This window comes from Antechinus flavipes, chromosome 4 (genome assembly GCF_016432865.1).
Source record: "Antechinus flavipes isolate AdamAnt ecotype Samford, QLD, Australia chromosome 4, AdamAnt_v2, whole genome shotgun sequence".
Classification (NCBI taxonomy): Eukaryota; Metazoa; Chordata; class Mammalia; order Dasyuromorphia; family Dasyuridae; genus Antechinus; species Antechinus flavipes.
The window spans coordinates 130956344-130972054 of NC_067401.1; the positions used below are offsets into that span (position 1 = coordinate 130956344).

A 15711-nucleotide genomic window follows, 5' to 3' on the forward strand; every position below is an offset into this window, starting at 1 on the left:
GAAATATAAAGTGAAGCAGTCACCTGAGGGAGAAAACACCTTCAAGGAGTGAGACCTAAGGCCATAAAGAGCTTGCCAATAGACTCAGAAATTCCTCAACAGATCTCCGCAGACCTATAAGCCCATTTAAGCAATTGCCACCCTCACCCCCCACCCCTTAGTTACTGCCATACTTGAGTAAGATTTCTGAGTCCTCTGTAATAAACAGAGGAGTGATATTGAAGCCTTTCAGTATCAGAGTTCTGAGTTTTGCCTCGTGTGTGCCTTACTACCATTGTACTCTTGAGTGTAAGGCCATTTTCCCCAGGGCTGTACTGTGTACTTATGGGAGAGTATGTCTCAGGATTTGTGGAACTTGTTGTGTAGCTTCTGATCTTACTATGCCATCTTTTTTTTTTTTTTAATAGCTTTTTATTTACAAGATATATGCATAGGAAATTTTCAGCATTGCCAGTTGCAAATCCTTTTGTTCCAACTTTTTCCCTCCTTCTCCTCACCCCTTCCCCCAGATGGCAGTTTGACCAATACATGTTAAATATGTTAAAGTATAAGTTAAATACAATATATGTATACATGTCCAAACAGTTATTTTGCTGTATAAAAAGAGTCGGACTTTGAAATTTACTATTCCATCTTAATGAAAGTCTTTGCTTTGAGCAAATATGTACTGGCCTTCTGTCAATGGGAGAAAAACCAGAGGAGGTTGGGTGAAAATCCTGGATCCACAAGGTATCCTCTAATCTTGTTGGTAGTTGTTGCCTTTTGGGGAAGTGTCCAAAAGAGGATGCATTTTTCCAAAAAGAGGTCTGTAGGGACTAAATGTGGATCACAACATAGTATTTTCACCTTTTTTTCCCTCATTTTTTCCTTTTTTTGATCTGATTTTTCTTGTGCAGCATGATAAATTTGGAAATATATATAGAAAAATTGCAAATGTTTAACATATTACTTACTGGGTAAGGGAGGGAGAAAATTTGGAACCCAAGGTTTTGCAAGGGTGAATGTTGAAAGCTATCTTAGCATGTATTTTGAAAACAATATTATTAAAAATAAAAGCTTAGCAAAAAAAAAAAGAGGATACATTTTGGGGAAGGAGTGTGTATATATACAAATATGCACATATTACATATTGTATATGTACATTTCTTCATAGAATGTAAGATCCTTGAGGCCAGGAACCATTTTGTATTTCTGTTCTCACTGCCTACCAGTTATTTAATAGATGCTTTTTGAGTGATTGCCTACTGGAACACAATCCAAGTCAAGGATCTGAAAAATCCCAGGCCATAGAGATAAAATTCAGTCTGTACCCTTTCATAGGATTTCATGGTCTTGGACTGGTTTATTTGAACAAGTCTGGATCTGAGCAGGCTTCAGGCTGAGTAAAGAAAAAAGGAGTTTGAAGGAGTAGCAGTAGCAGAATTCTGAGAAAAAAAACAAGATCAGTCCCATAGGGATCAAGCTCTTTTCTCTGTCCTCAAGTCCATTACAGGCCTCCTTTCTGTCTCTTTTGTCCATATCCTCTTTTCACTCTACTTCTTAATCTTCTGCTCACCTTGACTTCCTGCTTTCTTCATCTGTTTCCCCTTTCCTTTTCTCCTCCTTAAATCAATTCCTTGAATTCTCTGCCACCATCAGAGTTCATGGTTTTATACATTGTTTTCTCACCTCTCTCCCTGTGGCAAGGATCACAGCCCCCTACTCCTTTTTAGTGACCCTTTCTTTTCCCTTTAGTCCCTTATGTGGCAGTGTATACTAACTATAGTCCCTCTAAAATGTAGTTCCAGGAGTCAAAATCTAGCCCTCCCTTATTCAGTCATCTGCCTTGAATAAAAGGGTATATGTTGAGGGAAAACCCTGATCTTCCCTTTGATTTTGCTTTATAGAGTAGACAGGCAGACAGCCAGTTGGAACAATATGTCTTGTTAGAATTAATTAGCTTGCCTCAATAGCTTTTCTAGGAAGTAAGCTGTGGGAGGGGATTAGAGGGACCTCCTCTAGCAGCTGGGCAGATAGTAGTGGAAGAAGGGAGAATCAGAACAGGACAGATTGCCTCTAGTCAGTGCTTGTCCCCACTTATTTCCTGGTAATGATTGCTCATATTTTCAGGAACTCTGCACTTTTAAAATTTCATTTACACCACTTATCTCAATCAGTTTGCCACTATAGCCAGTGAGACAGGCAGAGCTGGTTTCTCCGCCTTTCAGATGAGAAAACTGGGCCAATAACCAAAGTTGAAGTTTAAAGTAATTTAAAACCAAGTACTGTTAGTTCTGGGAAGAATCATCTTTTCTAATAGTGTCACACTCAAAAAGGAACCATTAAATCATTCATAAGGATCCCTTCAGTTGCATATTGACTTAGAAAATCTCATATTAATATTACTCATGTTCTGTTGTATTATTATTTTATTATTTTTTCCCATAATTATAACTTTTTATTGACAGAGCTCATGCCTGGGTAATTTTTTACAACATTATCCCTTGCACTCACTTCTGTTCCAACTTTTCTCCTTCCTTCCTCCCTCCCTCCCTCCCCCAGGTGGCAAACATGTATTATTATTTTATTAAATGTTTCCAAATTACATTTTAATCTGGTTCAGGTCAAACTCAGTGCAGCCGAATATTTGATACTGCTGATCTATGCTACCAGAACAATTTCCTAATATTTGCAGAGACTTACACGCGATAAGCGTTTGAAATTAAAAAAAAACAAAAAAAAACAAAGCTTGTTTGAGGAATTAATTTTACACAGGAAAGACGGGAGTGGGGGGCGGGAGGGAGAGGAGAATAATTTAAGTCACATATTAACAAAGTCAGTAAGTAGTAAGAGCTGATCTAATCTGTTACCCAATTAAAAGTTGTTTTTCCAATACAGTAAACCAGCCCCTAATCGGAGCGCCCACCTCTGCTTCCCTTTGGAAAAAGTTTTGCAAAAAAGTCATTATTTAGTATATGTAGACCAAGTTACTTTACTAAGCATGTGTCTGCTTAAAAAAACAAAAAACAAACAAACAAACAAAACAAAACAAAAACAACAACAACAACAAAAAACCGGGCGATTCTAACTCAGGGGCCTTCAGTTCCACCGTATTCACGACTGGCCTCCTCCTCCTCCGGCTCGGAGAAAACAGTGCGGTACATGGCGTCTACGTATTGAGAGCCTCCAGGATCAGAAATTCGGAGTCTGGCTAATGGCAGAAATCGCTCAGTGCTGAAATAGCGCAGGACGGGGCAAGGGGCGCGGAGCGCTTGAACGAACACCTGTTGTAAGGAGGAAAAAAAAGAACTTGGGACAGAAGGGTGGACAGGACCTCAGCCCCGGTCGCCTTCTCCCCAGGCCCCAGATATCTATTTGTGGGCCTCCTCAGATCTTCCCTGTGTCCCACCTCCGGGAGAGAGAGAGTCCCCGCTATATCACACCTCCACCACGTCTTCAGGGTCCTGTGCCGCCTCCCAGAAGAGCCGCTCACAGTGCCGCTGGTAGCGGGAGAAGAGAGCCCGGGTTTCCAAGTCGGCGCTTCCCAGTACTCCGCCAGGACCCCTCTCTAACTTCTCTTGGAAAGCGGTGCGTACAGGGCCGCACTCTATGAGGCTGATGCTGAGAGCGCAGAAAGAACAGGCTGGGGCCGGAGGCGTTATCCTTATCCACCCTCTGGCTTCCCTTCTCCCAGCATCCTCCATCTCCAGAATTAGGAGAGAAGGCATCTAAGTCCGGGAATCATAGGACGCTGGTGCTGAAACGGACTTTAGAGATGGGACTTTTGTTTTGCATCGAGGAAACAACCCCCAGAAAATGTTACTTAGCTAGGAAGCTTTATAACAGTTCAAGGCTTCTGATAGAGGATCGGGAGTAGCTTCCACTCACTCTACACTGGTGGGAAGGGGGATCGAGAGTAGCTTCCATTCACTAAATTTGTAGAAAGGGGAGGTGGAAGAAGAGGCACAGCTTCTAGTGGGGCAGGACTCCCAGGGCTGTCTGTCCCTGACGGGAAGGGAATAGGGATGTCCAAGATCATCCTGCTTACTCACTGGACTCCGAAGGGCTGCAGTAGTATAGCCAGACTCTCGCATAGACCTTCCAGGGCAAACTTGCTAGCACAGTAAACTGCGTTAAAGGGCAAGCCTTTGGGAGTCAGGAGAGGAGGGAAGAAGACTGAGCTAAATCCTGGATGTTCCAACCTCCAGGCCCGATCAGTGCTCACGCTGGACTCATGTACACCTGTAATCAACATCTGGCTTCTCCCTACTCACCCATCAGCCCGCCAACGCTCCCAGTGACAAGCACCCGGCCAGCTCGGCGTCGTTTCATGTCGGGAAGGAAAGCTTGGAGCATTCGGATAGTCCCCATCACATTCACGTCCAGCACAGAGCCCACAGCCTCTATTGAGTGGGCTTCCAGTGGCCCGAGCAGGCCATGACCAGCATTACACACTGAAGAGAGGAGCCTACACTTGGTCCCCACCCTACTGCTCCCTCTTCCCTCCAGAAGTAGAAGGAACATCCCAGGTCAAACCTCGCAATATAACCAGGCTTTGGCATCCTCAAATTTCCAAGCGTTCCAGCTCAGTTTTTCATTCATGCAGAAAACACTATTTAACAACTGTATTCAGTACCCTTTTCTAAGTCTTTATGGATGGGACAGAACAAAGTTGAAAGCAGACAAGATACTGGAAACTCCAAAGCTCCCCCAGATCCCCAAGCACCTTCAGCCTCTAACTGACTAGGAAAGAAGGTAAGAAATGTTCCTAGGAGGGGAAACCCACACTTCCTCTGTCTAAGGACAAAGTCCCTTTTTGAAGAAGGGAGCCCAAGTGGTCTCAATAATCTCACCCAGGATGTCCATGTGGCCCTCAGTCACATGGTCTCGGGCAGCTGCCACAGAACTGGAGTCGGTCACATCGAGCTGTAGTATCTCCAAGGAGCCTGGAGGGCAGCCTCTAGCTCTTACTCCTTCCCACAAAGGACCTTGAGACTCGAGGTCCCGGAGAGTGGCATACACTGAGCAGGAGGGTGGATTGCCAGGAATTAGGACCTCACTCCAAGAGACAATCTTCCATTCTCTCCTCACTTGAAGCCACTGGCCCCCCGACCCCACCTCCACAGCTGGTTTTTAGCCCCTGCTCTCTTTCTACCTTTGAAGCTGCCTGAAGGATCACTGGCCAGGCGCAGAGCCAGATGCAGACCAATTCCGGAGGAACAGCCTGTGATGAGAACTACCTTTCTCTCCATAGAGAAAGGACAGAGAGACCAGGAAGGGACAGATTAGAGACAGACCAAGAATTGGTTGGAAGGAATCAGAAGCAAAAAAGACTAGGATGCAGACTGGCTCAGCCCTTGAGCCCCAAGGCCCCTTCTTTTTCTGAAGCCCTCAATCTCCTTTGTTGTGTCTACTTCATTATCTCAAGGCCAGTGAGCTTTCACTGCCCCATTCTTCACTCCTCCTTTCTCCCCAAGCTTAATCTGCTGGCAAGCATCACAGAGATCTTACCACCTCTGAAGGCTGAGTAGGGGAAACTGAAGCAAAGGGCAGCAGCCTAGAGCCAAATACAGCTGCTTTCAAAGCTAAGGAGAGAGGAGAGAGAGGATAGACTTAGTCTTCTCCACTTTATTATTCTAAGTATACACACTGCTACTTGGACCCTCTGAGGATAAACCTAGAGAGACATGCTGAAATACTGATTTATTGATTGAATGAGAAAACAATGGTTTGATTTACATATCTGGAATAGGAGAGAATGGCATGGAGAATCTCCTCCATACTCTCAATTCACAGGATCTACTTTCTATGCTACACCTTCCCTCTTCTTCCCTCCCCACTCTTCAAAGAGCTCAGTCCAAATCCTGAATCCAGGAACCAGACACAACAAAGGAGAGAGACCATCTGCAAGAACTGTCCATGGTTTATAAACTGATCTCTTCCCAAGGATCCCAAGTTAGGCCACTGGTAGGATTCAGGGTCCCAAGAGAGTCTAAGGAACTACTGGAGAATCCAGGTGGCACAGGTGAGGGGGTGGGTCATACAGCTCCTGCTTGACACCTTGGGTAATACCTGAAGAAAAGTTTCTTGACAAGGTCAACAGTGTCACCCTGAGGTTGAATGGGGAACTTCTTCCTCCCCAGTACAAAGTTCTGTCCCAATAGCAAGGCTTCACTCTCAAACTGGCTCTGGTGGAAGGGGGTGCCCTCAGCCAGGCTCTTTACCAGCATCTCCACAAAGAGCTTCCATCGAGGGGCATACTCTCTCAGGGTTAGTGGGGGTGACTCAAAGTTCTGGTAAAGGAGACTGAGGAGTAATCAAGGAGAACCAAAGAACAGCTCAGAGAAAGGAGAAGAAAAGGAATCAAAGTGTAAAAGATTGCAGGGGTACCCAGAAGGACAACTTTGGAGAAGAGACTCTCAGATCTGGCAATTAAGAGATCCCTGGGGCCCTGAGAGATAGAGCAGTTTCAGGGAGGAAAGCTGAGGCAGTTCCTGCAAATAGCTTCTCAAGGTGAGGAGCAGTGGAGAGAAAAGAGGGAGGATGGTCATAGGCTGGGGAATGAGTGAGGGCTTCTGGGGATGGCCTGTGGGGAAGCAGCCATTTGCTGGAGAGGCCCATACTTCCTGAGGGAATAGGAAAGAGGGAGGATAAAAGAATCCCAAGGGAAGGCTTAAGACAGTGAGCAGGGGAAGTCAGGAGGCCCAGGCTACAGCCTGAGTCTTGGCATTCAGCAACCATGGATCTCAGAATTCACCTCCCCATACATAAAATGGAAGAGAATCAGAGCAAGAGGAACCCCAGAGGCTGCTTAGTCCAACCCCTGTATTTGGGACTTGAAAAGACTGTGGTTCCTCCCAGATGACATTTTTTAAATTTTATTTATTTTTAATAATAGTTTTTCATTTTTGAAAATACATGCAAATAGTTTTTTTTATTTTAATAGCTTTTTTATTTACAAGTTATATGCATGAGTAATTTTACAGCATTGACAATTGCCAAACCTTTTGTTCCAATTTTTCCCTCCTTCCCCCCACGCCCTCCCCTAGATGGCAAGATGGCCAATACATGTTAACTATATTAAAGGATAAATTAAATACAAAATAAGTATACATGTCCAAACTGATATTTTGCTGTAGAAAAAGAATCGGACCAAAGAAGAACTAGAGATCACTATTGACCACAAAATAGAAAATTTTGATTATATCAAATTGAAAAGTTTTTGTACAAACAAAACAAATGCAGACAAGATTAGAAGGGAAACAATAAACTGGGAAAACAGTTTTACAATCAAAGGTTCTGATAAAGGCCTCATCTCCAAAATATATAGAGAATTGACTCTAATTTATAAGAAATCAAACCATTCTCCAACTGATAAATGGTCAAAGGATATGAACAGACAATTCTCAGACGAAGAAATTGAAACTATTTATAGACATATGAAAATATGCTCCAAATCATTATTAATCAGAGAAATGCAAATTAAGACAACTCTGAGATACCACTACACGCTTGTCAGATTGGCTAGAATGACAGGGAAAAATAATGTGGAATGTTGGAGGGGATGTGGGAAAACAGGGACACTGATACATTGTTGGTGGAATTGTGAACACATCCAGCCATTCTGGAGAGCAATTTGGAACTATGCTCAAAAAGTTATCAAACTGTGCATACCCTTTGATTCAGCAGTGTTTCTACTGGGCTTATACCCCAAAGAGATACTAAAGAAAGAAAAGGGACCTGTATGTGCCAAAATGTTTGTGGCAGCCCTGTTTGTAGTGGCTAGAAGCTGGAAAATGAAAGGATGCCCATCAATTGGAGAATGGTTGAATAAATTGTGGTATATGAATGTTATGGAATATTATTGTTCTGTAAGGAATGACCAGCAGGATGAATACAGAGAGGACTGGCGAGACTTACATGAACTGATGCTAAGTGAAACGAGCAGAACCAGGAGATCATTATATACCTCAACAACGATACTGTTTGAGGATATATTCTGATGGAAGTGGATCTCTTCAATAAAGAGAGTTAATTCAGATCAAAGATGGACAGAAGCAGCCACACCCAAAGAAAGAACACTGAGAAATGAATATAAACTGCTTGCATTTTTGTTTTTCTTCCCGGGTTATTTCTACCTTCTGAATTCATTTCTCCCTGTGCAACAAGAAAACTGTTCGGTTCTGCACACATATATTGTATCTAGGATATACTGTAACCTATTCAACATGTAAAGGACTGCTTGCCATCTAGGGGAGGGGGTGGAGGGAGGGAGGGGAAAAATTGGAACAGAAGTGAATGCAAGGGATAATGCTGTAAAAAAAATTACCCTGGCATGGGTTCTATCAATAAAAAGTTATTTAAAAAAAAAAGAATTGGACTCTGAAATATTGTACAATTAGTCTGTGAAGGAAATCAAAAATGCAGGTGGGCAAAAATATAGGGATTGGGAATTCAATGTAATGTAATGGTTCTTAGTCATCTCCCAGAGTTCTTTTGATGGGTGTAGCTGGTTCAGTTCATTACTGCTCCATTAGAACTGATTTGGTTCATTTCATTGCTGAAGATGGCCAGGTTCATCAGAATTGATCATCATATAGTATTGTTGTTTAAGTATATAATGATCTCCTGGTTCTGCTCATTTCAGTTCGTGTAAGTCTCTCCAGGCCTTTCTGAAATCATCCTGCTGGTTATTTCTTACCGAACAATAATATTCTATAATATTCATATACCACAATTTATTCAGCCTTTTTCCAACTGATGGGCATCTATTCAGTTTCCAGTTTCTGGACACTACAAAGAGGGCTAACACAAACATTCTTGTGCAAATAGTTTTTAAAATTCACCCTTGAAAAAACTTGTTTCAAATGTTTCTCCTACCCTTCCCCCAACCCCTCTCCCCAAGATAACAATTAATCGAATATAGGTTAAACAAGTGCAATTCTTGTAAATATATTCCACATTTATCATGCTGCACAAGAAAAATTAGATCAAAAAGGAAAAAAAACTGAAAAAAGGGAAAAAAGCAAACAACAATAATAAGGGTGAAAATACTATGTTGTGATACACATTCACTACTCTTTCTGGATGCAGATGGCTCTCTCCATCACGTCTATTGTAATTGGCTTGAATCACCTCATTGTGAAAACAGTCAAGTGGGTCATAGTTGATCATCACATTATCTTGTTGCTGTGTACAGTGTTCTCTTGGTTCTAACTTAGTATCAGTTCATGTAAGTCTCTCCAAGTCTTAATGAAATCATCCTGCTGATCGTTCCTTATAGAACAATAATATTCCATAACATTCATATTCCATAATTTATTCAGCCATTCTCCAATTGATGGGCATCCACTCAGTTTTCAGTTTATTGCCACTACAAAAAGTGCTGCCACAAACATTTTTGCACATGTGGGTTCCTTTCCCTTTTTTATGATTTCTTTGGGTTACAGGGCCAGGAGAGACATTGCTGGATCAAAGTGCACAATTTGATAGCCCTTTGGGCACAGTTCCAAATTGTCCTGGAGAACATTTTGTAATGAAGCTGTGAACACTGGGCCAGGCTTTGAACAGGGCTCATATGAGCAGCTCACATTTTTGGAGAACTTCAAGCTTTGCAAAGCATGTAACACAGGGCAGTGTGTACTATTATCCCAATTTCACAGATGAAGAAATTGAGGTTCAGAGAGATTTAAGAAATTTCCCCAGGGTCCCTCAGGCAGTGAGACAGGCTTACAGTCACTAATAGCCAGATTATCCTCAGCATCAGCCTCCTGACATCCCCCACTTTCCCCAAATCTCTCCTTTCCTTGTTGACGTCCCCTTCTCTCTCTCTCCAGGGTGTCCTTGCCCTTTGTATCCATCTCCCTCAGCACCTTGCCCTCCTCACTTACAATCATGGCCTCATAGACTGCAGCTGCAGCGGCAGCCAGGTAGGCTGGCTCAGAGGAAGGGGGCTCTGTTTCATTGAAGGTATCAGCACTATAGATGTGGTCAGTACCAAACTCCTGAATCAACTCCCTCAGGAAGAGACTCTCAACCATGGGGAACAAAGGGTCTTCTGGGGCTAAGAGGTAGGAGCAGGAGTAAGTACAGTTGAAGTGGTCTCATATGCCCAGATTGGTGAGATTGGCCTGAGGGAACACCTTAAAAGGGAAGGGAGACATATGGTAGAGGGAGAATGAAGGAGGAGACAGGGGATGGGAGAGGCAAGGGACAGGATTATATGAATGGAGGGAAAATTTGAGCAGAGCACCCCCCCTCCAATCTCCTTACAGAGGCCTCACAAAGGAGCTCTTTCTTTGTATCAAAGAGTCTCCTCCTTTGGGATTAACCAGCAGAATCAAGTAAGGGCTTATATGTAACTTTTTAGGAACATGGACCTCTTTTGGCAGTCTGGTGTAGTCATCCTCAGAATAAAATCTTCAAATGCATAAAGTCATAAAACATAAGGTTACAAAGGAAACCAATTCTATGAAAACACAATGATCAAAATGCTAAAACAAAACAACCAATCAAAAAACCTCAACTTTATAGAACCCTTGGCAAGAACTCCCAAATAAAGTGAGCATTATTTTTTGGAACAATGTTAATGAAGTAACTTTCAATTGTGATCACTTATTTATAGTCAGAATTATATGGTATTTAGTGGAAGGGTGGTGGGGAAGAACAAAGGCAAGGAGGCTGGGGAGAGGCTCAAGGCACATGGTCCCAGGAGCATCTTTTGTAATAGGAGTTTCCTTCGAGGGTTCATGGGTTTGAGGGAAAGATGGCTGGACCTGGAGTCAGGATTCAAGTCTTACTGCAGACACTTATGCCCATAACATCTCCCACAAGAGACTTATATGTTGTTGGTCTCCACCTGGGATCATAAACTAATTTCCTGAAGGGATTATCTCATTCTTTGCATTTGCATCCACACACATAATCCAGCGCACAGTATATGCTTAATTGCTTAAGAAATATTTGATTGAAAAAAGAAAAAAGAAAAAGAAAGGAATATTTGATTGACTGATTGAATGAAGGGACCCAAAGTAGGGAAGTGCTTTTTTTCATGGTCACAGTTTGTCAGGGGCAGAGTCAAGACCAGAATCCGAGTCTTCCAGCCCACAGAACAAGGTTCTTTCTGCTTCTTCCCATAAGGTGAATTCTCCCATTTATTAAGGGCTTTTAGAATAACCTTCCTGTGGAGCAGTGGAATGACGGTTGAGTTTATAGACAAGGGAATCAAGTTCAAATCCCAACTTTGCTATTTCCTCTTCTGTGACTAAGACACCACTTCTCCAGGCTTCAGTTTAATCAGACAACAAATACTTCTCAAGCTTAAGCTATGTGACAGATGGTGAGATACAGACAAATAAAACATGTTTGCCCTGGAGGAAGTGACATTCTAAGAGAGGGAACACAAGGTGAGGAGCCGAGATCTAACAGAGGAGGCATAAGACACTTCCATTCAGGTACAGACCCATAAGGCAGATTCCAGGCTACCTAGTTGGGAGGATACTGGCAGCTGGGGGACAGAGAAGGTCTCATACCACAGGAGATAGCCTCTAAAGTCCCTCCTACATGTATACTTATTGTATTTAATTTATGCTTTAATATATTTAACATGTATTGGCCAACCTGCCATCTGGGGGAGGGGATGGGGAGAAGGAGGGAAAAATTGGAACAAAAGGTTTGGAAATTGTCAATGCTGTAAAATTACCCATGCATATAACTTGTAAATAAAAAGGTATAATAAAAAAAACTTATGACAACCCCATTAAAAATAAATAAATAAAGTCCCTCCTAATTCCAGATCTATGACCACTGCTGGAAACGAAATAGGTCTCACTTTTCTGCCATTTGACAGAGGAAGTGACTTGTTCCTTACTCAAGGTGACTAACAAGTGTTTGATCTGTGAACCAAATGGAGATTTCCTCTTTTTTCTATCACACTGCAATTTTCCTAGAGAAAGGCAGTGGAATGTCTTGTCCTCTAGATGGGGGATTGTAAGAACATGAATTGAGCACTAGGATGGTCAGTATAGACTGTCCAGTCTGACCTCCTGATAGTAGAGAAGAGGAAATCAGGGCTGGAAAGATTAAGGTTCTGGTCCAAGGTCACACAGATAAGCAGGATTCAAAACCAGGTCCTCTGACACCAGATATACCATGCTTATTACTGCCTCTCCTGGACAGGATCTTTTTTGAGGGGGCAGGGGAGAATGGGCATTTCTTTTTTTTTTTTTTAAATTATAACTTTTTATTGACAGTACATATGCATGGGTAATTTTTTACATTAACCCTTGCACTCACTTCTGTTCCGATTTTTCCCTTCCATTCCTCCACTCCCTCCCCTAGATGGCAGACAGTCTTATACATGTTAAATATGTTATAGCATATCCTAGATACAATATATGTGTGCAGAACCAAACAGTTCTCTTTGTTGCACAGGAAGAATTGGATTCAGAAGGTAAAAATAACCTGGGAAGAAAAAAAATGCAAATGTTTACACTTATTTCCCAGTGTTCCCTCTCTGGGTGTAGCTGATTCTGTCCATCACTGATCAATTGGAACTGAATTAGATCTTCTCTTTGTCAAAGATACCCACTTCCATCAGAATACATGCTCATACAGTCTTGTTGTTGAAGTGTATAATGATCTGGTTCTGCTCACTTCACTCAGCATCAACTCATGTAAGTCTTTACAAGCCTCTATGTATTCATCCTGCTGGTCATTTCTTACAGAACAATAATATTCCATGATATTCATATACCACAATTTACCAAACCATTCTCCAATTGATGGGCATCCATTCATTTTCCAGTTTCTAGCCACCACAAAAGGGCTGCCACAAACATTTTGGCACATCCAGGTCCCTTCTTTTGTATCTCTTTGGGGTATAAGCCCAGTAGTAGCACTGCTGGATCAAAGGGTATGCAGAGTTTGATAGCTTTTTGGGCATAATTCCAGATTGCTTGCCAGAATGGTTGGATTCGTTCACAACTCCACCAACAATGCATCAGTGTCCCAGTTTTCCCACATCCCCTCCAATATTCATCATTATTTTTTCCTGTCATCTTAGCCAGTCTGACAGGTATGTAGTGGTATCTCAGAGTTGTCTTAATTTGCATTTCTCTGATCAATAATGATTTGGAACACTCTTTCATATGAGTGGAAATAGTTTCAATTTCATCATCATCTGAAAATTGTCTGTTCATATCCTTTGACCATTTATCAATTGGAGAATGGCTTGATTTCTTATAGAGTCAATTCTCTATATTTTGGAAATGAGGCCTTTATCAGAACCTTTAACTGTGAAGATGTTTTCTCAGTTTTTTGCTTCCCTTCTAATCCTGTTTGCATTAGTTTTGTTTGTACAAAGGCTTTTTAATTTGATGTAATCAAAATTTTCTATTTTGTGATCACTACTGGTCTCTAGTTCATCTTTGGTCACAAATTTCTTCCTCCTCCACAAATCTGAGAGGTAAACTACCCTGTGTTCCTCTAATTTATTTATAATCTCATTCTTTATGCCTAAATCATGGACCCATTTTGATCTTATCTTGGTATACGGCATTAAGTGTAGGTCCATGCCTAATTTCTGCCATACTAATTTCCAGTTATCCCAGCAGTTTTTGTCAAATAATGAATTCTTATCCCAAAAGTTAGGATCTTTGAGTTTGTCAAACACTAGATTGCTATAGTTGACTATTTCGTCTTGTGAACCTAGCCTATTTCACTGATCAACTAATCTATTTCTTAGCCAATACCAAATGGTTTTGGTGACTGCTGCTTTATAATATAGTTTTATATCAGGTACAGCTAGGCCACCTTCATTTGATTTTTTTTTTTCATTAATTCCCTTGAGACTCTCGACCTTTTGTTCTTCCATATGAATTTTGTTATTTTTTCTAGGTCATTAAAATATTTTCTTGGAAGTCTGATTGGTATAGTACTAAATAAATAGATTAGTTTAGGGAGTATTGTCATCTTTATTATATTTGCTCAGCCTATCCAAGGGCACTTAATATTTTTCCAATTATTTAAATCTTACTTTATTTGTGTGGAAAGTGTTTTGTATTTTTGCTCATATAATTCCTCACTTTCCTTTGGTAGATAGATTCCCAAATATTTTATGCTATCAACAGTTATTTTGAATAGAATTTCTTTTTGTATCTCTTGCTGTTGGATTTTGTTGGTGATGTATAAAAATGCTGAGGATTTATGTGAATTTATTTTGTAATCTGGAACTTTGCTAAAGTTGTGAATTATTTCCAATAGCTTTTTAGTAGAATCTCTGGGGTTCTCTAAGTATACCATCATATCATCAGCAAAGAGTGATAATTTGGTTTCCTCATTACTTATTCTAATTCCTTTAATCTATTTCTTGACTCTTATTTCTGAGGCTAGCATTTCTAATACAATATTGAATAATAATGGTGTAGTGGGTAACCTTGTTTCACTCTTGGTCTTATTGAGAATGGTTACAGTTTATCCCCATTACATATGATGCTTACTGATGGTTTTAAATATATGCTCCTGACCATTTTAAGGAAAAGTCCATTTATTTCTATACTCTCAAGTGTTTTTATTAGGAATGGATGTTGGATTTTATCAAATGCTTTTTCTGCATCTATTGAGATGATCATATGGTTTTTGTTAATTTGGTTATTGATATAGTCAATTCTGCTAATAGTTTTCCTAATATTGAACCAGCCCTGCATTCCTGGTATAACTCCTAGTTGGTCATAGTGTATTATCCTGGGGATGATTTTCTGTAATCTTTTTGCTAATATTTTGTTTAAGATTTTAGCATCAATATTTGTTAGGGAGATTGGTCTATAATTTTCTTTCTCTGTTTTCAACCTACCTGGTTTAGGTATCAGTACCATGTCTGTGTCATAAAAGGAATTTGGTAGGACTCCTTCAATCCCTATTTTTTCAAATAGTTTATATAGCATTGGAGTTAGTTGTTCTTTACATGTTTGGTAGAATTCACATGTAAATCCATCTGGTACTGGGGATTTTTTCTTAGGGAATTGATTAATAGCTTATTCTATTTCTTTTTCTAAGATGGGACTGTTTAACCAATTTACTTCTTCCTCTGTTAATCTGGGCAAGTTATCTTTTTGACAGTATTCTCCCATTTCATTTAAGTTATCGAATTTATTGGCACAAAGTGGGGTAAATTAACTCCTAATTATTGCTTTAATTTCCTTTCCATTAGTGGCAAGTTCTCCCTTTTCATTTTTAAGACTAACAATTTGATTTTCCTCTTTCTTTTTTTAAATCAGATTTACTAAGGGTTTATCTATTTTGTTGGTTTTTTCATAGAACCAACTCTTAGTTTTATTAATTAATTAAATAGTTTTTTATTTTCAATTTTATTAATCTCTCCTTTTACTTTTAGAATTTCAAGTTTAGTGTTTGACTGAGGGTTGGTTTTTAATTTGTTCCTTTTCCAGCATTTTTAGTTGCAAGCCCAATTCATTGACCTTCTCTTTCTCTATTTTATTCAAATAGGCCTCTAAAGATATAAAATTTCCCTTTATTACCATGTTGGATGCATCCCACACATATTGGTATGACATCTCATTATTGGCATTTTCTTGGGTGAAGTTATTATGTCTATGGTTTGCTGTTTCACCCAATCATTCTTTAGTATGAGATTATTTAGTTTCCAATTATTTTTTGGTCTGTTTTCCCCTGGCTTTTTATTGAATGTAATTTTCATTGCATTGTTGTCTGAAA

The 15711-nt window shown here is 40.4% G+C and overlaps 1 protein-coding gene across 1 annotated transcript; it reads right to left on the minus strand.

The window, feature by feature from the left end:
- Positions 1 to 2943: 2943 nt before the first annotated feature.
- HSD17B1 (hydroxysteroid 17-beta dehydrogenase 1) lies at positions 2944 to 6816 on the minus strand. Its single transcript, XM_051994421.1, has 6 exons — positions 5135 to 6816; positions 4833 to 5000; positions 4254 to 4433; positions 4032 to 4125; positions 3423 to 3600; positions 2944 to 3263 (listed from the first exon to the last, which is right to left on the minus strand). The coding sequence occupies exons 1-6, from the start codon at positions 5229 to 5231 to the stop codon at positions 3069 to 3071; spliced, it is 912 nt and encodes a 303-aa protein (XP_051850381.1). The 5' UTR covers positions 5232 to 6816; the 3' UTR covers positions 2944 to 3068.
- Between the last annotated feature and the right edge of the window lie 8895 nt (positions 6817 to 15711).